The sequence below is a fragment of the Orcinus orca genome, chromosome 6 (assembly GCF_937001465.1).
Source record: "Orcinus orca chromosome 6, mOrcOrc1.1, whole genome shotgun sequence".
In the NCBI taxonomy this organism is placed as follows: Eukaryota; Metazoa; Chordata; class Mammalia; order Artiodactyla; family Delphinidae; genus Orcinus; species Orcinus orca.
In genome coordinates this window covers 85,796,042-85,822,363 of record NC_064564.1, presented here as the reverse complement: position 1 = coordinate 85,822,363, position 26,322 = coordinate 85,796,042, and the positions used below count along the sequence as shown (strand labels likewise).

The following is a 26,322-nucleotide window of genomic DNA, read 5'->3' as shown; positions in this document are numbered from 1 at the left end:
TCCAGTCGTTTCTCAGTCATTAAACAATTGATTCTTGTGTTGGGGAGTAGGCAGTCCTGTCCTGCTCTCATGTAGGGAGCTGTGTATCTCAGAGAAAGTGCTAAACATGGCAAACCCCCTGTACTTTAGCTTCTCAACAAGCAATGAGGGGTTGCTTCAGAACTTCTGGGACTTAGTACACCTCATGGAGGCTCAGAGCAAAAATGCCGGCTCCATACAGTAGCAACCCAAGGAAGCTAACGGATTTGAGGGGAGAGGAAGCAAAGGAAGAAGGAAACAAAACATCCGAGTGCCTGTGCCTGAGGCTTCACAGTCTCCATCCTGCCTTCCATGAGAATTTATTTCTCACAATAATGCTGAATGTGTATTATATAACAATCTCTAGTTTGGGGTGTTGTGTTGATAAGAAAATGTATTCAAGTTATCCAAATAAGGCATCTGGCACATTGTAGGCCATCACTAAATGAGACTAGTGTTATTTCCTTTTGTCATTTGGGGAAAATGAGGCTCAGAGAAGCACCTATAACAACACTGCCAGGATTCAAGCTCTGATTGCGTTGAAGTCCTGAGCTCCTTCCCTAAGCTTGTGAACACAGTAAAAGTATTCAAGTCCTGTTTAGCATCATACAATTTTTAGTATTTCAGTGTCCTATTGTTCCTATTTTCCATTGTCATGAAATCACTTTAAATCTGTTCTCAAGAGCCTTATTTAAATTTTATTCAAAGTATTCTGTGAAAAGAAACAGGCCTTTAAGAAAATAAATCTTTTCCTGGCACTAGTACTGGTTAACTGGCTACTAAGTAACTGGTAACAGGGGATGGGTAGATTCTCTTCTCTTCTCCCCAAATATTGCTTTCCTTCTGATTGGCAAGAGCTTGGGTATGTCACTTAACACCCTCACCTTTGCCCTGCTTTTGCTGGGTGAAGGAGAGAAACTAGGGAACTTTAGAGGAGACAAATTGCAGAGGAAGCACTGAGCCCACAACTGATCAGGAGCCCCAGAAGGACCCCTTGAGTAAACTCTGATAGCCCAAAGTGAGTGTCTAAACCACCTTTTGCCTGGACAGAAAAGCCAGGGGAAAAAGACCTCTCAAGGCTGTCTTCAGGTCAGTTTTCCTGGAGTCTGAAAACAAAATGCAAGGAAGGGTTTCATACTAGGAGAAGAATCCATAAACTTTGGGGATTATTACTAACTTTTTTGGAGTATTTACTAGATTTCTACCCTACAAAGCAGGCACTAGTATCCCCAATATTCAGAAGAGAAAACCAAAGCACTGAGAGGTTAAGTAGCATGTCTGACCAAGGTCCCACCAAGATTAACAGGGATTAAATGGCTCTACTGGAATTAGTGAGAAAGGTACTGAATATATTTCTTTTGCTCTAATATTATTCTTAAAAAGGCAAATCTAGTTCAGGGTTTTAATGTTTGCCTTTTTAGATATTTAAAACGGATAGAGGGTGGAGTCAATTTCAGGTAACGCACAGAGCACACACCTGGATATGGGGGGCCAGGCAACTGAGGTGCTTACTGCCACCTAGTGGCAACCTATGCTTATCGCAGCGAGGCCGCCAAGAATACCAGGCCTCCAGGCGCAGGTGCTGCAAACCAAAACTTGTGAAGGTGGAATCTATCAAATATCCCAAGTATTCACTCCTATTTGCAGAGGTTATTGCCAAATCAGTGTGATGTGAGAAGTCAAGACAATTTTTCAGTGGCTCCACCTTCCTCCCTCATCCCTGCCTTCTTGGGACAGTTTGTGGCTTCTTGCTTCCACACTCGCAGGGTATGCTCCTCCTAGGGTACACACATTACTGATGGCAATCTGCTTATCTGTACCCACCCAGAGGGGCTGTGAGCATCCTGGCCAGGGGCAGAGGCTTGTCTTACTCATCTTTATGAATAAGCCAGTGAATGTTTGTTGAACAAATATGAGCGGATGCTTTTGGCCCAAACTTGTCATCACTCTGTATGATTCAGGCAAAGATTAAGCAGCAGTTTATTTGAACACTCTAAATAATAAACATTTAAGAGGGGTGGGCAGAGGAATGGTAGGAGCTGCTCAGGGAAGTGTCCAGGGCAGGGCAGGGGGTCTGGCCAACTGGCCCGCTCACAGGGCAGTGGAGAACCAGAACTTCTGGGTCAAACAGAATACAGCAGCTGTGAGGGCCGTACACTGACGGGCCAAGAGTTTCACACTCAGGTCATGGTAGCCTCTCTCACAGGTGAGCTTAGCGGCCTCCACAAACTGGTGGTAGGTGTACACCACATCCCTCAGGTTCCCCGCTGCCTCTCTGTGTCGGGTGGAGCAGTGGCTGCAGGCTGTGAACTGGAAGCACAGGCTGGCCAGCTGGACCAGGTGCTGGAAGGTGTCGCGCACAGCACCCTGCATCTCCTCGGGGGACTGGTCCATTCTGATCACGTGCTGACAGCTCAACAGGAGCTTTTGGGAGCCCATGCAGAGGCGGCTCCGGCTTTCAGAAAAGTGCCAGGTGCACTTCTCGGGAGGGTGCGTGTTCCCATTTCCCCAGGAAGCTTCTAAAATGTTCTGTAATTCCAGCAAGCTCTCCGTGAGTTGGATGAAGCCCTCCGGGGTGCTGGCAGGGGCAGCTTTCAGCTGTCTCAGAGCCCTGGCGCAGTACTCTGGCCAGATGTGGCTGTTCCTCGACAGGGGCTCAGTGCTGCAGCTGTGGACCCGGGCAGGCCTCCAGGGCAGGGCCAGCTGGCCTCCTGCAGAGGGTGGTGAGGTGAGGGGGGCTGTGGGGTGTGCTTCCAGGCCCCTGTCTTCCTCCTCCGTCTCTGGCTGCAGGCCACGGAAGCATGTGGCATAGGAGAACTGGCAGCTGCACTGCTCCATCCCAGTTCTAGGGGCCACAGTCTCATTCATGCCTGCAAACCCCGAAGATGTGGCCGTCCTGAGACTGGCAGAAACTTTAGGATAGCTTTCTGGGGCAAAGCACAGGAAAGACTTCTCATTAGGAAGGCACATGCTAGGGCTTTTGTCTTTGCTTCCTGGCAGTGAACAATGATTTGAACCTTCTAAGTGGGGCTCCTCTTGGGAACACGGTAGTGGCTCTGGCAGAGAAGGCCCTGGATTCAAACAGACCTGCTGAGGAGTGTCCCTAGGGGTGGTATCTTCCCCTATCACATGGTTAGGTGGCTCTGCCTTGACCTCCTCCAGAGGGAAAGCTGATGAAATGGTCTGGTCCCTAAGCAAGAAACCCAGGTCTAAATCCAGCTCTGCCAATAGTTTTTGTTCTTGGGCCTGGCAGGCTTGGCCTGGGGTTTCTCTGCTTTGTCCTTGGGGGTCTCTGGGGGAATGTGGTGGGGTCTGTTCAGTCCTTGTTACAGGAGCCTCCAAGGAGAGGGAGGCTACCATGCCACCAGATGGAGCACTGACACCAACAGTCTGTGGAACAGCATTCAACACGTCACCCTTGGGGTCACCTGGATCCTTCTCAGATTCATCATGAAATAAGTTGGTGCCATTTTTGTTTGTAACTTCTCTGTCATGTTCCAAAGATAGTTGTCCTTGCTGCTCCTCCTTCGTAGGGAAAGAAGCCATCTTCTCTTCTGAATGTATTCCACATTCACCACTTCTAGGCCTGTCTCGAGGAGACAACAGAGACCCTGTGTCCTGGGGGGCAGTTTCTTGCATATGATTTGTAAACAGACATCCCAGTCCTCTTTCTATCTGGACTCCTCCCAGCTCTAGTGTGTCTCCTTGAGAGATATTATGTGGCCCTGGGCTGATGGTCAGGCAGATTCTGTCTGGGTTCAAGTCAGCACTGGAGAGGGAGGAGGTGCTGTCCCCAAGCTCCATGGCAAGTTCTCGGGGGGCACTGCCATCCGAGTCTTGAAATGGAGATGAGGTCTGGGGAAGCTCTACCTGAGCCGTATCTGGGCCAGATAAGCCTGCGTTGGGACTGTGAGGAGTGTTTGCTGGGGAACTGGCAACACTGGCGGTCAGAGGGGCAATCCCAGAATTCTCTTTATGGCTGGGGTCAATCCGGAGGCGAATGGCAGAAATAGAAAACACTCGAGAGTCGATGACCGACTTGGTTTCCATGGTCTCAGGCTCCATCTCCATGGCCCGGGAGGCTGGGTTTTTGCTCTTGGTCTCCCTCAGGGGAGCCAGCAGCCCCAGGGCCTTGGTCTCCAGGAGGCCAGGCTCACCCTGCACGTCTTGCAGACAGGACACAGTTGGGGAGGGTGCACTGAGGGCCAGGTAGGGCTCCCGGTCATAGTAGCACACGTCGTCCACGCTCTCCAGGGAGGCTGATGGCATCAGGGGAAATGAGACCTGACAGGTGTAGTCGGTCTTTAGGAAAGACCTTCTTTTCCTCAGGGTCTTGGCATACTTTTTCACCCCTCCCCTTCTGCTTGGCTCTCTTCCCCCTGGCTCAGGATTCAGGCTGTCCTCAGGGCTGCAAGTGCTGGCCTTATTCTGTGAGCTTGTGGCACTGGTTTCTGCAGCAGAAGCAGCTCTGAGCCCTGAGAACCAAGAGAGAAAAAAGAACATGAAAAGCACAAAAACAAAGAGACTTGTAGATCTTGGGCTCAGGACTCAGGATTGCCTGGGTTCAAATCCTGGCTGGGCTGTGTAACCGTGGGCATGTTAAATCTTGAGCTCCTCAATTTCCTCTTCTGAAAGATGGGGATGATCACCGTGGTAGACCTTTTTTGGTTCTTGGTTGCCCAAGATCCATTGCCTTATCTTTTGGTCACAGTACCCCAACTTCCTTTTGGGGAATGACATCTCCCCAGTAGTTACAGTCTGCTGGAACTATTAATGAAGGGGCCCTATCCACATCAGCCAAGTGGTCAGATTTATGACCTAGAAAGTCAGTCACAAAATTTCCTAAAATTTCAAACTCAAACACATTGATTAAAAAAAAAAAAAAAACACAAAAAACAGTAGAGCCCGTTCTTCGCAGCCACAGTATCCTGACAGTACAATGAAGAATCCTGCTACCCCACCCCCGATCTGGTTGCTGCCTGTGTCTGAACCAGGTCTTCACCTCTGCTGGCAATTCTCTAAGCTATCTTACATCCTTTCAACACTTTCTCTCTGTGCTTACATTAACCCAAGTCAGTCAGTACCAGTGGTGTCGATCAGCACTGCCATGCTGGTTAGATGACTTAGTACGTATCAAGCTCCTGGCACAAGGCCTGTGCCTAATGGGTGTGCACTAAAGGGAGCCAGTGCTGTCATTGTTATGATTGTCACTACATGGGTGAGGGTCCCAAGCGAGCTTTCTTTTGACAAAAAGTGGCTGTGACTCTCAGTCATGGGCATGAGGGGTCTTGCACATACCAGGATGGATCTTTCTGCAAGGAGATGCACTTTTGTGAAGAAGTCCTGGGAATCAGCCAGAAGGAATTAAGATCACAGGCTAGCACCTGAGAATCAGAGGGCTCTTAGACTCAGACCAGTGTTTTGCACCCTGGCTGAACTTTATTAAAAACTTCATCAAATCCTAGGCTGCTCCTCAGACCTCCTAAATCAGAATCTCTGAGGCTGGGATCTAGGAATATACAGTATTTTAAACAGGTCCCTTGGGTGATTTCGATGTTTTGGAATTCCAGCCACGTTTTGGAATTGCCGCTCTAGGCCACCAACAGCCACTGACCAAGGGTGTTTCTGAAGCCTAAAAAGGGAGAGGCTCCCACACTGAGTCAGGGGCCAGACCAGACCCCAGGCTCAGGAGTCCCAGGTCCGGGCTGTCTCCCTAGCACCTCACTGGCTCTCTGTAAAAGAGGGAGTGTCCAGTGTGGACCTTATATCCCTGACTGGACTCCCATAAAGGAAGGCCTTGACTGATGGTCTGTCTCACGCCCATCTTGCCTCTAGCATAATGGCTGAGCCAGAAGGGCAAGGCTGGGGGCATGGATGGCAGTTGGCTGGGTTCTGTGGGAAGCAGGGCACAATCTAGCCATAGGTTTCTAGGTCGGTTAACGAAGTCAGGGTAGATGGTGGAGAGTGCATTCATTTATCCATTTAGCAGCAACCGCCAGGCACTATGTGCCAGGACACAGAGATGAATGTGAAACGCACAGTTCCCACTCAAAGGAGTTTTCGGTTTAGTGAAGGAGAGAAACATCAATACAAAAATCACACAAATAAATATGCAACTACAGGCAGTGCTAAGTGCCACGCAGGAAGCACCCAGGGTGTGTGACAGGGATGGGGAGACCTGCCCTAGTCCTGGCAGTCTGGTTAATATTCCCAGAGGAAGTGAATTTGAGGCCTGATAGATGGATGGGCATCAGCAAGCAAAGATCAGGGTGAGGAATGTTTCAGGTGGAAAGAGCAGCATGTGCAAAGGCTGGAAGTAGAAAAGAACTGGGCACTTTTAAAGAATGGCAAGGAGGTCTGTGTGGCAGGAATGCATGGAGAGGGCTCAGGGGGAAGGAAACAAACAGGCAGAGGCCATGTCACAGAGGGCCTCAAGAAGCCTTGCAGGGGCTGCTAAGAAGCTGGCCTTTCTCCCACGAGCAACGGGAAACCACTAGAGGGCAGGGCGCAACAGGAAAGGGCTGGAACAAAGAAAAGGGCTGCAGCTTCCCCAGCTCTTAGTAGGTCACCCCTAATGTCTGTGTGCTATTTTCCAATTTTTTTCTTCAGAGTTCAGAGTGAGAGTGTGTGTGTGTGTGTGTGTGTGTGTGTGTGTGTGTAAATGTCCCGCAAGGATCTCTGGTCAGCTTAGGAAGTCATTCTGTGTGGAAAGACACCCCACACCCTTTGTGGAGGAAGGGATGAGGATCCGGAAAGAAACATGATCCCCCTGCCTTATGTCCGGGTCCCTTCAGGGCCACCAACAGCCTGTCAGTTAGGTTCTTTTTGTTTCAAGGCCTCATTTAAAGCTTTGGGGTCAACAATGGCACAGCTGCTTCCCTCTGCTGGGCTGTCAAACCCTTTTCTTTCTGTGTAAATTCTGTCCATCTTACAACGCCTGACCCATTTGCTGCCTCTTCTGGGGAGCCTTCCCTGATTCCCACTGTTGAATTAATGCCACCCATCTCTGCCTGCCCACAGTTCTCTGAACCTCCCTTGTAGCCCTTACTTGAAGTCGGGATGCCCGTAATGTGATCCACTGAGCCCAGTTGGCCCACCTCAAAAGAGAACAAGGACCGTGCTCTACCTACCTGTTTTCCCATCAAGCTTGGCCCCTGACCCCGGTGGGTACTGAGGAGCTGCCTGCACAATCCGCAGACCTGCGAGGGAGGGCTCACCTGAGAAGGCATCTGGGGGTGTGAGCTTGTCAGCTGCATCATAGTATTCCTCATCCGAACTGCCATCCTCCAAGGCCAGCGGCAGGCACAGGGCCAGCGCTTGCAGCGTGGAGCTGGGCTGGGCCTCAGGCCCTCCCTGCTGGGCCCAGGCTGCCAGGCCCCGACCCTGCCGGGAAGCTGTGCTGTCCGAGCTGTCACTCAGGTGGCTGGCGGGGGAGACATTGGTGCACAGGTTGTAGTAGTCAATCTGGCTGCCCTCGTACATCCTGGGGTCCAGCCTGACCGCGCTCAGTTCCGGTCCCCAGCTGAAGGTCTCAGGAGCGGGACTCTCAGAAAACTCTGTCTTCTGGCACTCAGGGTTGGCTCTCTGAGCCAGGTCCAGGAGACAGAGAAAGCCACTGGTTTCGATCCTGCTTCTCTCCTCTTGGCTGTCAGAATCAAGATTCTCTGGGAAGCCTACTGAGCCCAGGTGGAAGAAGCCGGAGCTGCTGGAGGAGCAGGCGTCCAGGTCATCCTCTTCCAGGGCATCCATGGACTCGCTTGAGCCACTGGTCCTGCAGCCTCGGCTCTCAGCGTTGGCCGAGTCCGATGCCTCAGACTCAGCACTGTCTGTTTTGCTGCTGGCCCCGCAGGTGCATGGGCCTTTCTCGGCCACCTCAGGCGTGGAGCTGTCCCCAGGAGGCTGCTCCTCTTCTACAAGTGGTCTGCAGGGGCCCAGCTTCAGCAGGTGTCTGTCAGAGAGGGGCTCCAACACGCAGTCCACTTCAGAGGACTCCTCGGAGTCACTGCATGCCCTGGATTCGTAGCCTGAAACACAGGAGACACCAAGGGTTACAAAACAGCATCTGGGGACAGGCAGATGCTTATGTATCCTCCCGCCCCCTCTCTGCCTGCCCTCCCAGTTTCCAGATGAGAGGACTGAGGTTCAGAAGGGTGATAGGCCCAGGTCATGCTACACTGACTGACACAGGGTCCATGGGACTCCAAATTCCATGTTCTCCCCACAGTGTCAAGTCTCCTTTCCCACATCTATCTGAACAACCACTAAAGGAGACAGGATTACCTCCATATCCAAGGAGATCTATCTGTCCATAGAAACATCTGGGTATTTAGTTGGTTTCCTAAGGCCCTCCTAAAACTCTCAGCTCTGTTGTCCTGACTGGGCATCAAAATCAGATAGGGAATCATATTTAAAAAAACAAAACAGAATAGATCCCTGGACCTAGCCCTGATGAACTGAGTCTGATATCTAGGGAGTGAGGCCCAGGAATCTGTATTTTAGCAACTTTATTGGAGGTTCTGAGGCTGCTAGGCTGGCACCATTCTGAAGCCTGGCCTAGGGACCTACTGGTGCCACAGGGCTTTTAGGAAAGTTAAAAGTCATCCACTGCTGGTACTTGGGAGGGATTCATGGTGAGAGTGTTGGGGGGGCATTGAGCCAGGTCTCCAATTTCTCATGCACCATAAGCCTCCAGGTGTGATCCTTCTAAACTTCTCTCTGATCACATTACACTCTATTTAAACCCTCTTTTGGTTTCTCTTGTCTACAGGGAAGCACCTAAGCTCTCCTACTAAGGTTGGGGCCTCTCACAGGATGGCCCTGATCCCCTCAGCAGCCTGGTCACCCTCTAATAGGATGGCCCATACCCCTCCTCAGCAACTTTGTCACCCTGTCACAGTGCAGCCCCCACCCCTTCTCAGCAGCCTGGTCACCCACTGCAGCCTTCCCATGCTCCAGCCACTACAGGGAGCTTCTCACACATCACGACCTTACCCTTCGTGTCATGCCTCCATTGTGTCCCCTCTGCTTCAAAGGATCTCTCCTCCCTTCTTTGCCTGGTTAACTCCACCATGTTCTTCATGACCTCTTTCAAATACCTCCTGCTCTGGAGGCCTCCTGTGACCACTGCCGCCTGCCCTGCGCCCCCAGCCGGCCTCCACAACAGCACCACTCCATGGGGGCGCTGTCTCCCTGACCATATTCAGAAGTATCATCCCTTGTTCATAAATTGTGTGAAAGACAAAGGTAACAAGCACACAAAATCTTCACTTCCTAATTATTTGACTTTAGTCTCATCCAGTATCTATGATTACTTATGCCTATTTTATCCACATGGAGGAAATGCCATGTAATGGTGCGCTACTGAGCACCTCTCCCCACCTTCATGTTCAGTGACAGCACATCGGGGGCTTGAAATTAGTCAGTGGGGAGTGTTTATGCCATGGAAATAGGCAATTGCTTCAAATTAGAATTCTGTTTTGTTTTGTTTTATCCCTGCAGAGACAGTTGTTAAACATTTACCAGCAAACCACTGGGAAAATGCTGCATCAATAGTGCTGAAGCACCAAGGGAGGAAAGGGGGGGTGGGATGAACTGGGAGGTTGGGATTGACATATATACACTAACTAATATGTATAAAATAGATAACTAATGAGAACCTGCCGTAGAGCACAGGGAACTCCACTTTGCTGCGCGGTAGAAGCTAACACAACATTGTAAAACAGCTATACCCCAATTAAAAAAAAAGTAGTGCTGAAGCAAAGCCTGGTAGAAACTGGGAGTTGGCCTGGGAGAATGTTCATCTCATCTGGCCTCCCCTACTTCATTCCTTACATCATATGATTTTCCCTTCTATCTCCAGGGACCCCCTTCTTCTAAACATGTGAGGTTGAGAATTTTTTTTATAATTCAAGAAAATGCAAAAGAGTGCCCAGGAATGGGATGAGAAGCTAGGTCAGCTGTATTTTCTGAACAAATAACTGACATCTTGTTTTACTGGCAAAGAAAGATAAAATGCAGTGGATCTTAGAGATGATTTTAGAAAATACTGCAGGGAATCAGAGACCTTCCACAGCCTTCTTTGGCTTTAGGGGACTCTCAGGTACAAAGAAAGCTTCTCTATTTAGGATTTTGGAAAGATCAACTGCTTACTTCCACTTGGAGCCTCAGCTCCATTCAATGTACCACCTCCTTTTAGGCTGCCCTGACCTACAAGGCAGTGAAGTGGGCCTGTCCTTACTGGGGCAAGCCTCAGCGCCTCACCTTCTTCAGCGGATACCCGGTGCACCTGTTGTTTGTTTCCCGGCCAGAGGAAAACGGAGGTGACTGGGTCGACATATAGCCTGTAGTACCCAGCAATCAGGCAGGCTAGGTCTTTTGCACTGTTGGATTCCAGCAGCAAAGTCAGAACCTTTGAAAGTAAAGAGAGCTCTTATGTTTATAAAGGGCTAAGGGATAGTCTGAAGACTGGCAACAAGGCCATGTGGCGCCAGTGAGAGATTCCAACTAAATCCAGCCACGGTCCACAGGCAGGCCCCCTGGTGTCCCATTTTCTCATCTACAAGACTTGAAATGAGTGTGCACACGTGTGCACACCCACAACCACACATGCATGCACACACACTCACACATGCACAGTGGGATCCTCCCATCCAATCTCCACAATGTCTCCTGTCCCCCTATCCCAACCACCCTACCCTGTTCATTCATACCATGGGGCCCCTTCAAGACCTGACCTGGAAAAGGAAAAGAAGCAGGAGCGAGCAGAGAAGGAGGAGAGGGGGATAAGAAGAATGAAGCACCAGCCCTGAGCATGTTGGGATTAAATCAAAGGAAGGCAGGATAACTGTAGGACCTTCCAGAGAGGCTCAGGAAGCACCCCACGCCATTTACCCATTTTAACTGCTGCCACCCAAAATCCTGGGCAGCCATTCTGGTCCCATGCATGTAATAAAACCCTCTGGTGCTCCCATCCAAGTTTCTGAACCCATCAGGAAAGTACATGGTCCAGCTCAGTTTATATAAAAAACCTTTTAGGACCTGTCCAGGAAAATGCACCCTGTTCATCACTTTCCCTTTGGTGGGACAGGATGGACAATTCCACCTCTTAAGCAAATGTTGGACATTAGACTTTCTTAATATCCAAACTCATATAAACTACCCTTGAATATTTAGCCCCAGATTCCAGAAGCTGGACTCAAAAATCTCTTCCCCATGTATTACCTTGATGTTCTGAAGATGCACTTTGACCATGCTCACTTTCTCAGACTCTTCTGTCAGCTCTACACGACTGATGTTTGCGAACTCTGCCAACGTGGACATGATGTTGAGTTTGCTGTTGATAATGTGGCTAATGCCATACTTGGCTCCAACTAGAAGGGCAATGTAGGATTCTCTATCCTGTAACTGCAGAAGGCGGGAAAGGGAATTAGTTTCCATTCACAAGCTAGTGAAAAAATACATTATACATGTAGGACATGATACCTCTCTCTGCAAACCCCTTGATTCTTATTTCAGGTCCTCACCACTCCCCTAGACTACCAAGTTAGGTAGCCTGGGCCCCATCTACAGATAAATTAAGTATAACTTTATCTCCCATAATACACTTCACAATAGAGAATCAAACCACAGGACTTTGACCTGTTCCATAAACACAACCATATAGTTTCACACCTATGTACCTATATTCATGCTGTGCCCTCCTCTTGGAATCCCTTGCCTGTCATCACTATCTACTGAAATCCTGACCCTTCTTTAAAAGCTTCCATCAAAACCTACTGCCTACAGAAAACATCGGCCTGACCTGCTCCTCAAACCACAACAGTCCTTTTCCTCTGTGTTGTTTTCACACCACATCCTCCGCACTTCTCTGATAGCACTGAGGTAAGACTTCTTACTGTAATTTTTTGTATTTAAGTCATATTCCATGCTAAGGTCCCTGACAACAGAGTCTGCATGTATCTACATTTGTAACCCCCAGTGCCCAGCAAGCACCCTGAGCCAGTTCAATGTGGTTGGTTTCTCCTCCCACTACCAGATCTTTCCTTAGACAGGAAAGGTAAAGAGGAGCTGGGGATGGGACCTAGACAGTTGGCAGAGGGCAGGTTTAGCCCTTGGGAAAAGTGGGCAGTTTTTCTTGTACTTTCAAGTTTCCTTGCTGTGATCTAGTCTCTTTTCTACCATTTAGTCCTCTACTTGTTTAAAGACTCAATCTATTTTTCCCTTCCTCTGACTATCTGATGCTCTTCCTTTCTCTCAGAACACTGATTCTCTTTTTCCATTTACACTGTTAGGTCAGCAGTCTGATTAAATTGACCCATCACTGCTGTAAATGACTGAGAGGCACACCAAATGCACTGAAAGGAGTTTTGCTATTATAAAATATATATATAAAACTGGTAAATTGTCTGGCTTTGTGCTGGAGAGTTCTGGGGCTGACTGAGTGGTGAGGGAGAGTTCCCTTAGGCCACACCCCCCATCACTGACTGCCGCAAAGCACATAGCTCTAGGCCTAGGCTCCAAAAAGCAGGCCAGGGGAGGAATGGGTAACACAGCAGGGGGCTCTTTTGCTTCTCTTTTCCCTTCTCACCCTTCCACCCCTTACTTCTTCCCTTCTTCTGAACAATCGGGGCCCCAGCATGGCAGTCAGTCTAACATTCTTATCTTTCCTTCGTGATTTCCATTTTTTCCTCTTTACCTTCATATACCCAAAGCTCCAGGGTAAACTTCTTACAGTACCCTGCCCTCAAAACGCCTTACCTCTGTACTGAAATCTGGCCAAATCCAACCTTCTTGCCTTTCCTTAACCCCTTCTTCCCCACTCAACCTGAAGCTAGCAGTGGTGGCCTCTGTCATCAAACCCCACAGCAATGGTCCTGTGCCTCTTGTGGCTTTGCTTTGTCTTGTTGGGTGCCTTGCTCCATCATTTTAGGGTGGGAATCACATCTCATTCAGCCCTGCCTCCCCCAGCATCTGTCAGAGGGCTGGCTCTAAGCAATGTCTTGATAGACACTCCCTAATGGCGTAATATTTAGTTTCCCAAACAAATTCTAGTCCATGACCCAGTCCTCAGGAGTTTTAGGCTAACAGATACATTGATCTTCAGAGAACCTCTTGCAACCTTTATAAGGGTAGGACCCTACAGTTCTTTAATACATACCATTAAAGTAGCATTAAAGATTTTCCCACCATATGTCTTGAGTTCCCCAAGGATCTGTAGATAATTTAAACGTAGCTGGGCAGCAGAAATAAGTTGCTTAAGTAAGGAAAAAAGAAAATGAAAAAGACTGTTGAAGTCGGAGTTTTCATTTGTCTAAAATGCAGTCAATGTTGAAAATTCTTTCCCTGAGGTTTCACAACAGACAGCTGTGTGATCGACAGGGGCCATGGCTACATTACCTTCTGTCTGGGTTCCAGCAAATTCTGGTTCCTCTTCATGTGGAAGCTGATGGCTTTCTTGATGTCTTTTCCTTTCATGTTTCGTAGCAAAGTTGGAGATATAAAGTTCTCTATTCCCCAATCCTTCCTGCCACAAGACATTGGAGACAAGGAGGCCCATTTTTACAGTGTACTTGACTCTAATGAAGAGCATAATTATATTTGATTCAGTACTTAGTGATCTAAGAATACTGTAATTATAAGCTTCTTTTTCAGCAGAAGATATATATGGCTGGTTTTGTGGAGTGTATGTAAATATATACATGAAGAGTGTGTGTGTGTTTGTGTAATTATCTATCTATCCATCCATCCATCTATTCAAACACACACACACTCCACAAAAACCAGCCATTCAGGAATTAAACCCCATGGTCATTCTAGGAGCTCATTACTCATCACACCTGTATAGCACACTCTCATGGGGCAACACATAGCACCTGTGAATCCCTGAGGCCATGCTTCAGAATGATAACAGCCTCAAAACCTCCCAACAAACTCATTAAAAATACAGATTCTCAGGTACCACTCCCTAGAGATTTGACCTAGTATATCAGGGGTAAGGCCAAGGATTTGTTTTATTTTTTTAAATATAATTCCCCATCCGATTTTGATGCTCAGGCAAGAGGTTAGCAAATCGGGGTGACACCACACAGAGCAAGGTGAAATTTTAAGCTGAGAATCAGGAGGTATCAGAACCTCAGGACTTGAAACTACCCTAATAGGAATCTAAGGCAACACGACTGGTTCACACCAAATGAATCTTCAAGGCATTCCTGCCCTCGGAAGAGCTTTATGCTGAAGTCATCAACTGATTTCCCGAGACATCCTCCCAGGAACTGGGAAATTACAAAGGGATCCTGTGTCGTTCCATCTGGAGTTGGTTTCTGCCCCAGAGGGAGCAGCCAGGTTCTGATATCTGGGGAAGCCAGGCTGGGTTGGACAGGGTGGAGAGGGAAATGAATGGGAAGACAACAGACAGATGGGTAGGTGGGTGACTATCAGCTTTCTGTGAATCCGGCCATCCTGGCCCAGGGCCAGCCAAGTTACAAATGCAACACAGCTGCTGCTGGCGGGACACAGAAGTCCCCTGCCACTCACTCTATGTATTTCAAAGAGATCTTCTGTGGCTGGGCACATGCGTAGATCCGCTCCTGGATGTGCAGGGCCGCGAGCCGGAGCGCAGAGCTGCATTTCATTTCCACGGCAAAGCGCTCCTGGAGCACATCGCTGCAGCTCTAGGAGAGATTAGATCAGAGGAACTGGGAAACAAGAACAGATTGTGTTCCTTGTTCTCTCAGGTGAAAGGCAGCTTTGAGACCTGGCTCTGCCAGTTCTGGGCTGTGTGACCTTGGTTACTTGACTAAGACTATCTGCGCACTGGTACTTCCCCTTGATAAATGAGGATAGTCACATCTACCTTACATGGCTTCTCTGAGGTTTAAATTAGATAATGCATTTGAAAGCAGGTATAGGGACGCTGTGTTATTCAAATATAAAGTACCGCTGCTGTTGTTGTTATTATTTGCTGCCACCATTTTTATAAGACTTTGGACAATCAATACACCTAGTTATCTCATCTGTAAAATGGTGATGTCTCCCAAATGATTTTTTCATCAGAATAAAAATGACATAATAAACCTCACCTAAGGAAGTAGAGCAGGTGGAACACCGGGCTAGGAGGTCAAGGAACCCATTTTTGGCTCCACCACCAAATGGGGAACCCAGGCAAATTATGTGACCTTTCCAAGACTCAGTTTCATCATTTCTGAAGTAAGGCTCTGAAGTACTAATGCCCCTTTTAGCAGTAAAAACTGTAACTCTAAAGATCCTAAATGGTATTAGAAAATGTATCATCTACATTGAGGACTAAGCCTTAATTTCATTAATATATTGCAAATCTCCTAACATAGCAACTCAGTAACATTAAAAGGAACGCTGAGGGATAATCAGACCCACTCTCCCTCAGATAAAGATAATCCCTACCAGGGAGCTGCTTAATTGCCTTGAGCTCATGTTCAAAATAACCCAATGTGCCCCCTTCGAGAACAACCACTGTTATTTTAGGAAGGGCAGACCGGGTCACCTGCAGATAGAGGTATTCAAAGGCTACTGGGTCTTCTTTCAGGAGGTCCAGGGGGTCCTTGGGAACAAAACACACCCTGAAGAGGCAGCGGTAGTCATGTGACTCTTCCCTTTGTACCACCTGGGATGCGTAAGAGAGACACGATTCACCTTCTGCTTTTGTTCTCACAGTTATTCCACAAAACAACTTTTTTAAAAAGACAATGAAAGTCCCCAGAGATTTCAGTTTTAGTGCTTCCCCAGTCAGTGCAGACCTTTGCCGCCGATTTAACTTTCCCATGGGTATAAAATGTAAAAAGCTCAAAAGAGCAAAGTTTCCCATTGATCCCATCAACCCCTTTCCAGAAGAAATCTCTGGGTCTGGTTTCTTATATACTGTTCCAGAGACAGTCTATGTGTATATATGCTCCTATAAATGTACATTCTTTTCTTTTCCACAAATAATAGTATATTATACATTATATATATACATATCTATGTGTGTGTGTATGTGTATGTGTGTGTGTGTGTGTGTGTGTGTGTCTCTCTCTCTCTCTCTCTCTCCTGTACCTTACTTCTTTTTCACTTCAATGATCTTAGTGATTTAACTTGATTTCTTTTTCCAATGCTAATGGAACAGAAGTGATTTAAAAACAGGTTTGTAAGCAGCAGTATTAGAAGATGAGTGACCACGGTAGGAATTCATCTGCAGTGAAGAATGCTCAGAGCGGCTTTCATGAGCTCGTGCCTTGCTCATGCTGTTTCTCTTCTTAAAAATTATGGAACTGACCTGTGTTTGGCTTTAAAAAGCTAGTATGACAAATCACTGAGTGGCTGAAAGATTGAGTGGTACAGGTGGACTGACTGTGTTAGCCCTGTCCTGCCGTCAAGGACGAGCTCAGAGGGCAAGTCTCACAAAAAGGGCTTAGACATAGCAACAGATGCTTCCCTGACATCTCAAAGGCAGCAGGTTCAGAGGAAGGTCATCAGAATTGGAAGCAAAAGATAGAGCTCTATTGGCTGTGTTACCTTGAGTAAGTCACCTTACTTCTCTAAGCCTCTGTCTCCTTGTCTGCAAAATAGGGGCCTGCCTACCTCATACAAAAACCAGGCTCAGTGAGCTCTGTGCCTTCTGGGCACAAGGAAGCGCATCAAACCTGCAGAGGCACTCAGCCCTATACCCAAAAGTTCTGGCTGAGGCGTGCAGCTTGCCCAGCCCAGATCTCCTCACCAGGAGCAGAAGCAGGTGGTACCTGCTGGATGAGCTCCTCCTCGTGCAGCAGGTGCAGCCGTGAGATGTTGTACTGCTCCTCCAGGGCCAGCGCAAAGTACTCCATACTTCGGATCGACAGCTTCTCCTTCACCGTGAGGATGATGTCCTGCAGGCACAGAGGCATAAGGGTCACCGAGGAACAGGCCAGCCCTCACGTTCAGGCACAGAGCAGGGAGGACTCCCTTCACTTTCCCTCTGCTCCTCGGTGCAGCTGGGGAGAGAAAGGCCTACACTGACCGGGTCCACTGCCAACGCAGGCAGCCAAATCTTGACGGGCCGCATGTGGGACTTCTCATTGCCCCTCAAGGTCCTACACCCACCGCTCCCCTTCCCTCAAGGCTCCAGCACCACCCATACGGCCACCCTCTCTGGCTTTACTCGAAAGGCTGAAGCTATCCTTTGGGGCCTTATGCCTCTCTTCAAGGTCTCCAGATTCATCCTCTCTCTGGAGTCTGCATCATCAACTGCTTACCAGACAGAATCACACCACCTACTCTCTATGTAACTATGGGAAATCAACCTGATGCTCCTGAACCTGTTTCTTCCTATGAAATGGAGGATAAGGATGCCTATTTAGAGGGGCTGATGGGATGACATGATAATTAATACTGTGCCACCAGAGTTGCCATGCCACATTTTCCTCGTTCACTACAGTGGCCGCTTGTCATCACAAGGTCTTTGCTGCCTCAGGGCATTCACAACGCTGTTCCCTCTGCCAGGCACACTCCTCCCACACTCTTCACAAGGCTGTTTCTTTCTCTTCAGAGAAAACTTCTCTGGTAGCTGTATCTAAATGGGATTGCCCCTGTTATTCTCTGTCCCAGGTCCTGTTGATTTCCTTCCTCACTACTGGATATGATTTTCTTCAACGACAGCTCTGTTCTCTAGTAATAGATAAGACAGTACAGTAAAGTTAAGTGAATGGGCTCTAGACCTAGACTTCCACTCACTAGCTGTGTGTCCCTGGATGAAGTGCTTACTCTCTCTATGCCTCAGTGTTTTCATCTCTAAGATGGTCATAATATTCACACCTCTCTCAGGGGTTGTGTGCGGTAAATTAATTTCCCCATATATGGCATTTAGAATTGCACCTGGCAGATGGCAAGTGTTCAATACATGCTAGCTGCTGCTATTTGTTTTCTTGCTTATTGTCATTTACGCCGCTAGATGCTAACCTTCCCCAGAATGTGAACCTTGCTTGTCTTGTGCTCCATTATATCCCCAAAGCTTGGCACTCAGTGATGCTCAATAAACTTTCACTCAGTGAATAAATAATCATCACAGACTCATCATAGACGTCCTGCCAGAATCTCAGATTTAGTAAGTGCCACACCATCAGGTGCTACCTGTTCCTCACAGCTCCCAATTCTGAATCCTCTTCCCACTTGCTCCATCGCCCTCCATAACTGACCAGTGACAAAGTCCTGAAAGGTCTATCTGCTTCTGTAACTCAACATTAATTCAATGCCTACTGTGAGCTGGCCATGATGGACAGCCCCTCACTGGACTCTGTCCCCTCTCTCCATTCTCCATTTGGCTTGAGTTCACACATTTCTCCTGGCTTTGTGGAGTGGTGCCCTAAGGACCCCACCCCGCCACCCATCTGACCTCCACCTTGCATCTAGAGCAGGGGTTGACAAACCATCACCTGTGGGCCAAATCTGGTCCACTGCTTCTTTTTGTAATTAAAGTTATATGGGAACACAGCCATGCCCATTCTCTACAATGGCAGAGTTGAGTAACCATGACAGAAGCCCCATGGCCTGCAAAACCTAGAATATTATCTGCCTCTCTACAGAACAAGTTTGCTGACCCCTGATCTAGAGAAACTTGTCTAAGCCTTGTACTTCTCATGCTCTCCCTGGCTCAAAAATATTCAGTGGTCCCCATGGCCCACTAGCCCAAATCCAGACTCCTTAGCTTCATATTCAAGGCTCTCAAGTATCAGGTGCCAGCCCACTTCTCCCACTTTATCTTCCGCTGCTTCTTCCAATGTACCCTGCTCGCAAGCCCCATATACTTGCCAAACTTTCCCATCACTGGATCTTTTGTTTGTTTGTTTGGGGTTTTTTTTGCGGTACGTGGGCTTCTCAATGTTGTGGCCTCTCCCGTTGCAGAGCACAGGCCCCGGACACGCAGGCTCAGCGGCCATGGCTCACGGGCCCAGCCGCTCCGCGGCATGTGGGATTTTCCCGGACCGGGTCACGAGCCCGTGTCCCCTGCATCGGCAGGCGGACTCTCAACCACTGCGCCACCAGGGAAGCCCATCACTGGATCTTTGTTGGTGTCATTCCACATGCCCGGGAAGCTGTCTTCACCTACCACTCCTGACCCATTCCTGTCCATCTTTCCAAGTCGGCCTCATAGGCCATCACATCCTGGGGGCCTTTCCTTGCCACCCAGCTGGAAGCTCTCTCTTCCTAGAGCCCACACCACACCACTTTCATATCCCGATTTCCTGGTTCTGAGCACACTGTACCCACAACAGTCTCCTTGTGAAATAACCCCAGGTCTCATCTCCTCACCCCAGCCCCACCCCAAGACTCTAGGCTCCCTAAGGGAGTGACCTGGCATAAATTATTTCTGTATCATCAACAGCTTTGCCGGCACACACAAAAGAGTCACTAAATGTTCACTGGGTCAAATGACATGTTATTTTCCTTGATTTAGAGAAAGAGGTTTTCTAATGTAAGAAATTTGCTTCTCTTAATAAGGCAGTGGGGAAGAGAAGTCACTGATGAACTGACAATGGTTTTTCCCTTTTTTACCCACTTGGGGATTTGTTTACATACCCCCCTCTTTCTCTGTCATAAAGAGCTAAAAGACTTGCTTTTTAAAAATTTGGCTACTACAGGGAAGTAAAATTAACCAGTATTATACCAGCTAACTCCTTGCCCATTTCGCCAACTCCATCTGTCATCTTGGCTTTAATTCCCCTGTGGTGTGTGTAAATCATCTCAAAGTCTTTTTGGCCACCAAAGGGGGACTCACTTTAAATAAAGCATCCCCTCCATTCCAGTGCACTTTGCTCAAAGATGACAGAAGTAGACACCTTGTCTAACGCATTTGCACAACTTTCATGCAGAATGGCAGCGTGGCCACCTCCAGTGCAGGGTTCAGAGACAACAGACCAAGTTGGAAGCCAGCTAGGAGCTAGCTAACCTTGACAAGTTTGGGATCTCTTGGACCAGTGTTCTCATCTGAAAAGTAGGTTAATAATTGTCACTTTACAAGGTTACTGGGGGCATTAAGTGAGACAGTGCACGAGGAAGTACCCAGGGAAGTGCCAGACATGTAGTGAACACTGAACAAATCCATTCCCCCATCCCTTCCTCCATTGGGTTTGAGCTTCCCAGGGTCAGACAGGCTTTCTCCAGCTTCTCCTCAGTCACACCAAGATAAGAACGGGATAGAGCATTTGGGGCAGCCCTAGGAACTGCCAAAGGGAGGTGCCAGGGAACACTGGTGTGTGTGCGTGCATTGAGTATGCACGTGTGCACTCGTGTGCGTGTGCGTGTGTGTGTATCTTGGCTACTCTCCGGTACCTATAGCTGCACTTGCCCACCTGAACCTGCTCTTCCCCCGGTATCAGAAGAGCTGGGCTCAGTGTTGACTCTTACACGATTTTTAATGTTTGAACAACTCCTTTCTTTGCTTCTTCCCTGGTGCCTCCCTCTAACACTATTTGCTTCCTTGTTCAGAAACTATAGTGCCATCCCTTATTGTCTATGGATAAAATCCAAACTCCGTTGCCTGCCATTCGAGGCCGTCCCCAGCCAGCCTGTGCCGTCTCCCACTCTTCCCATGAGAAAATGGCCTGTGTTGCAGTCCTGTGGGATGGTTTACTGCTTCCTGGGCAATGCTTGTCTTACTGGCTCTCTGCCTTAGTTCATGGGACTTCTTCAGATTGATGTGCATCCTCTAACCCCTCAAAAACCCTGTCCCCGCCTGTGCTTGTTGAAGTCTTAGAAACTCTTCAAAGCTCAGCTCAGGTCCAGCTTCCTTGCAAAGCCTTCTCTGACGTCCTGACAGGACAGAACATGGTCAGATAGAAAGATGGTGCTCTTTCCCTTGCATGCTGGGCACTTCCTTGTCCCTCTCCCTACAGCCCTTACTTCGTCCTGCCCTGGACTACTGCGAGTTCCAAGAATGTCCATCTTCCCTCAACTAGACTGCAGGCTCCTGGGAGACAGAGACCACTTTCTACCTCATTCTGTACCACCTGCCTCAGAGTATCTCCTCTGGGGGAACTTGTTAAATGTAAGTCAAACTGACTTCCATCCAGAATAGAATTTACAGGAGCCTGGACCTGCCCGCACACCTTGCCTGGGATTTTAGCGACTCTAGTCTTTTGGGTAGCAGGTGGAGTCCCATACAAGAGGCAGGGAATCCCAGTGGCTAAGGGTGAAAGCTTATGAGTTGTCTTGGGTACTTCATCTCTCTGAGCCCTGACTTCCTCCCCTGCAAGACGGTGATTAAAATACCAGCTTGCTGGGTGTTTGTGCAACTAAATGAGATAACACAGTGCTTGGCTTACTGCAGGTGGTCAGACCATGGTCGTTGTGAGATCACCAAGGTAGCTGCCTGGCAAGATGCCCCCGGGGTCCTGGGAGCCAGCAAATTCTCACTGGGAAAGAGATTCAAGTTTATTCCGAATACCTTCACAGTCGTGTGTGCCTCAAACTTGAAAGCTTTGGTCTGTCCATTCTCCAAGTACACCTTGAGCACGTTGGGCATACACAGCAGAGAATTACCCTGGAAAACACAAGAGTAGTGTTGAAACTGTCCCTTCCTGTCCCTGGGTGTGACAGATCCTCAGCTTCCCTGGCCCTGCCTGGTGAAGAGAGCAGGATTTTCCCCAACCTCCTCACCACGTTGTAGATTGATTCTTGACATTTGGAGATTTGTCCAATGGATGAGGTCTATGCCACACAGATACAGGCATGCTTTGTTCCAGGGATAGCCACTAGAACTGGAAGACGGTGAAGAGTGAGCCCTGCCACGAGCATACTGACAGCACTGTGTGAGCCTGTACGATGTCACGCGGCCATCAGCTGACACTTCACTGCTGGTTGCCGCCCTTATGGGATGCAATTTGGCAAGTCAGATGACAAGCATGCACATCGTCTCAGATGGGCCTTTCTGAGATTCTTGCACTGTGCCTTGCGGGGTTGGGTGAAATGGGGGGTAGGTTGCTCCCTCAGAGCCCCCTCAACATTTTACTATTTCATTCCCTACAGTAAAGCAACACCAAAGGGCAGAGGGCTGCTCTCCGTCTCTACTCATCCCAACCATCACTCCGGATTTATGAGAACAACTGCCCCCAATTCTAATCTCTGCAAAGAGTTTGGGTACAAAGCCCACTGGGTTAGAAGCTTACCATCTTTTTTCAAAAACCTGACAGCCTTTTTCAGATGAGAAGTTTGTATCTCCTAAATATAAGGCCACTTGTATCGTTTAAGCAAGACTCACATTCATCACTCTACATAACTTTTTTTTTTAAACCACAGTACTTTTATGGAAGAAAAAGGAATATGGTCATATCCCAGTGCCATTTCACACTCAGTCAGGGATGAGGGATTTCACATCGCGCATGTTGTCATCTCACTACTCTGGTTTAGGGTATTTAGAAATCTTAATCTTTGGAATTCCCAAGTATGACATGCTTTCCTTGATACTTTATTATTTGTGATTTACCAAAAAATACATCTATAACATCATCACATAACTAAGGCTTTTCTCTAAGGCTTCTTCCAATTTTTATCTATACCTGTAAATAGCTTTTAGAGAGCCGCACTAATAGAACATGCACGATTCTATGTGCATTTTTACTCAACACATATACACTTCTTCATGTGGGTTTAATGTTTATAATTTTAATGGACTTATAAAGAGTCTGTTGAGTTGAAATATCAGAATTTCTTTAACCATTCCTCTGCCCTAGACATTTAACATTTTTTCAAATTTTTTGCAATTTATCAGTAAAACAGATATCTTTAACTACATGGATTTTTGCATTTAAATTATGTTATAGACTTAAATTAATGAGAATGTGGTCCTTGGCCCACTTTTATGGCATTCATTAAGTTTTGTTTTCTTCTACTCCCAGAGATTAAATCAATTTACAAAGCCACCGATTAGTACATGAGTGTAGCTACTTTCTTGGCATCAGGGCTTACATTTTTCTTTATTTGTGCTCATTTACTAAGTACGAAGTAGCAGTTCTTAATATTTTCCTTTGCATTTCTTTAACGGTTAGCAAAGTTAAGCATATTTGAAGTGTTGGTTTCCTTAAGTCAGACAGAGAAAGATAATACTGTATGATATCACTTATATGTGGAATCTAAAAAATAAAACAAACTAGTGAATATAACAAAAAAGAAACAGACTCACAGATACAGAGAATAAACTAGAGGTTACCACTAGGGAGGGGGTGGAGGGGCAAGGTAGGGGTAGGGAATTAAGAGGTACCAACTACTACGTATAAAATGAATAAGCTACAAAGATATATTGATCAGCACAGGGAATATAGCCAAAATTTTATAATAACTATAAATGGAGTATATAACCTTTAAAGATTGTGAATCACAATGTTGAAACTTGAAACTTATATTGTATATCAACTATACCTCAATAATAAAAAACCCCCAAACCCCCAAATGTTGGTTTCCTATTTCAGATTCTTCTAGGGTCTTAGTATGTTTCAAGGGAGAAAGTTTAGCAACTGATTTTATCATCTTTTAAATACTTGAGAGGATGAAAATGCAGGTCACAATGATGAATTCTCGCTGGTTTGGCTGTCTCTGCCTCACGTGGCTGATACAGAGACTCGTTACCCTGAGCTGCAAGTCTCCCCAGGGGATCTGGTTCACATCTGCAGAACCCTTATTCTCTACCTGTTCTGTTAGTTGGTTCTAGCTTCTACTTCTCTTTACTATGTACTACTCTTTTTTTTTTTTTTTTGCGGTACGCGGGCCTCTCACTGTTGTGGCCTCTCCCACTGTGGAGCACAGGCTCCGGACGCGCAGGCTAAGCGGCCATGGCTCACGGGCTCAGCCGCTCCGCAGCATGTGGGATCCTCCCGGACCGGGGCACGAACCCGTGTCCCCTGCATCAGCAGGCGGACTCTCAACCACTGTGCCACCAGGGAAGCCCTACTATGTACTACTCTTAAAAACACACGTTGAATCAAAATTCAATTTGCTGAAGAGGTTTGATCCATTTTCACAAACATGGACACACAGAGACTCAAATATTTCAGACTGACAGGATCTCAGGTCTTTTCTGATTAATACATTAGGCCTCCCACTAGACCTTCCTGAACAAATCCACCTTTTACTCTGAGGTCTAACTGAAGGTGGAGTCTGTTAAGCAGCAGAACAAGAAGAAAATAAGGGCTCTCCAGATGTGAACCAGATCGCCTGAATCTGGTGTTACAATGGCCGTGACTCCCCATGCACTGGTCTCTATGCTAAGAAAACCAGATAAGGACAAGCTCTGATTTGAAAGTTTCAAAATCTATTATTGATCACTGAATTCAGAATGGTAATGGTTACAGGCCATCAGGTGGAAAATATTTAAATTATGAATATATGAGTCTTTAACAGTCCACATTGAAAACATCAAACTCTAGCCAACATTTTCCCTTTACAAACTTGTCTTCTGAACCCTCATATCCAACCACACCAATCCTGGGTATTCCCATATCAAAAAGGACTAGACAGCATATCACAGTGGAAAACAGAAGAACTGAAGTCACACAGACCTGTGCTCCTGTATTTCTAGCTATGTGATCTCAGAGGTTAATTCTCTTAACCTCTCTAATCCTCTGCTTCCTCTTTTGTTAAAATACCTCCCATGCAGGGTATGGTGATGACTAAGGATTATGTACCCAAAATTCATGCAGTAGAGGTTCAATAGATGATGGGCTGTTTAAAAAAAACCAAAGCCACCCCCCTCCCCCGGCCCCCATCACTACTATCAATATATCACCTTCAGAGGGAATACCAAGTTTGAAGATTTAGAATGAGAAATGAATAATTGGAATCTGTTGAAATTTCACGGGCAGAAAAATGGAGTCACAGAATGACAGAGCCACACCCAGTGCGTCTCTCCCTGTCCACCGTTTGCAGGTGCCTCACTAAGGGGGCACAGAGCCTCAAGCAAGCCCTCTGCACTCCCTCTGCATCCCCTCCATGCTGCAGATTCCAGAGTCCTCAGGAGATACATGCCAGGAGGCAGCTCACCCACTTCATGAAGAGTCATTTCAACCTCCTGACCAGTGACGCACCTGGCTGTGTCCGCTGACGAGCACTTCCTCTGCAAAGTGCACCTTCACGGGGTTGGTCTTCAGCCTGGCTCGCTTCTCCTCCGTTAGGAAGGAGGACTTGGGGACTCCCTGCAAAACATTAACACGACACACTTTAGAAAAATGTGGGACTTTCATAAAAGCCATGTACATCTTCTCGTTTCTTAAAAACAAAAGCAAAAGCTTGACAGCTGTTGAGAATTCAATTAAAACCCACAGAGAAGGACGACATCCCATTAGAGATCTCTTTTCATAAAATTTAGGGATCTCAACCCAATGTTCTTATGTGTCTGAGGACAGCTCAAGATTCAATACAGTGGCCAAACGCTGTGGTATGATGAAGACAAAGAGAACTGGCCTGTGAGCAAAGAAACCTGAATTCCAACCCAACTTCAGCTACTCAACAGTTCTGAGAACTACCTCAAACACAAATTGTTATGGAAGAAAACCAGTTGTGTGTGTGTGTGTGTGTGTGTGTGTGTGTGTGTGTGCGCGCGTATGTATGTGTGTGTGTACACACTCCTTTCTTTGGCCTTCAGTCTTCTCTTCTGCACAGTATGGGAACTGGACCAGGAGGCAGAAACAGCATAATTCTAATGAGCATGGGTTCTGGGGTCTAACTAACTGAAAAAAGCCCAGCTCTACTGATTTCTGCATGTGAGACCATGTGCCTGTGAGGCTATGGTGTCCTCATCTGTAAAAGGGGGATAACCAATATATCTACCTTGCAGGATTTTCTTTTGGCACAAATTAAATAAGACATTAAATATTAGTATTAATATTATAATAAATAATGTATTATAATTAATAGAAATACAGATCTATACAATTAAACCAAAACATATTTTAATCATAAAATTCTGTGTCCTAGAGAAGCAGTAATTAGTATTCCAACTTAGGATTTTATAATTCCTAATCAATTTCAAATCATTTGAGGACTCTAAGAATCCACTTGGAGAAAGATGAGCATTCTTGCTGAAGTAAAATATGTATGATCATTTGTCTTATGATCATATAACTTCTGGTGAGAGGCCCGAGCGGGCTAGACAATATTCAGGGCATTTCTCAGGGGCACAGGGGCCATCACCTGGGCTAATATCAGCTTTCCCTGCAGGATTTCCAAAGTACAGTATTCATACTCCTCTTTTCTTGGCAACCTCATAGGAATCTTAGGAATGGTACTGGAACATGTTAATTTTCCTCTCCCTATACTTTTTATTTTTTAAAA

At 47.1% G+C, this 26,322-nt stretch overlaps 1 protein-coding gene across 1 annotated transcript in view; it reads right to left on the bottom strand.

Moving 5' to 3' along the window:
• Window positions 1–1,981: 1,981 nt before the first annotated feature.
• Window positions 1,982–26,322, bottom strand: part of FRMPD1 (FERM and PDZ domain containing 1) — a 131,001-nt gene continuing 106,660 nt past the window's right edge. Inside the window, exons 8-18 of the mRNA XM_012533648.3 lie at window positions 25,077–25,184; window positions 21,446–21,541; window positions 16,767–16,892; window positions 15,536–15,655; window positions 14,551–14,687; window positions 13,414–13,540; window positions 13,175–13,270; window positions 11,239–11,421; window positions 10,279–10,426; window positions 7,236–8,042; window positions 1,982–4,493 (exon numbers count right to left, since the gene is read on the bottom strand). Coding sequence (XP_012389102.1) covers window positions 2,110–4,493; window positions 7,236–8,042; window positions 10,279–10,426; window positions 11,239–11,421; window positions 13,175–13,270; window positions 13,414–13,540; window positions 14,551–14,687; window positions 15,536–15,655; window positions 16,767–16,892; window positions 21,446–21,541; window positions 25,077–25,184 — 4,332 coding nt within the window. The 3' untranslated portion in view covers window positions 1,982–2,109. The remainder of the gene's footprint in view (window positions 4,494–7,235; window positions 8,043–10,278; window positions 10,427–11,238; window positions 11,422–13,174; window positions 13,271–13,413; window positions 13,541–14,550; window positions 14,688–15,535; window positions 15,656–16,766; window positions 16,893–21,445; window positions 21,542–25,076; window positions 25,185–26,322) is intronic.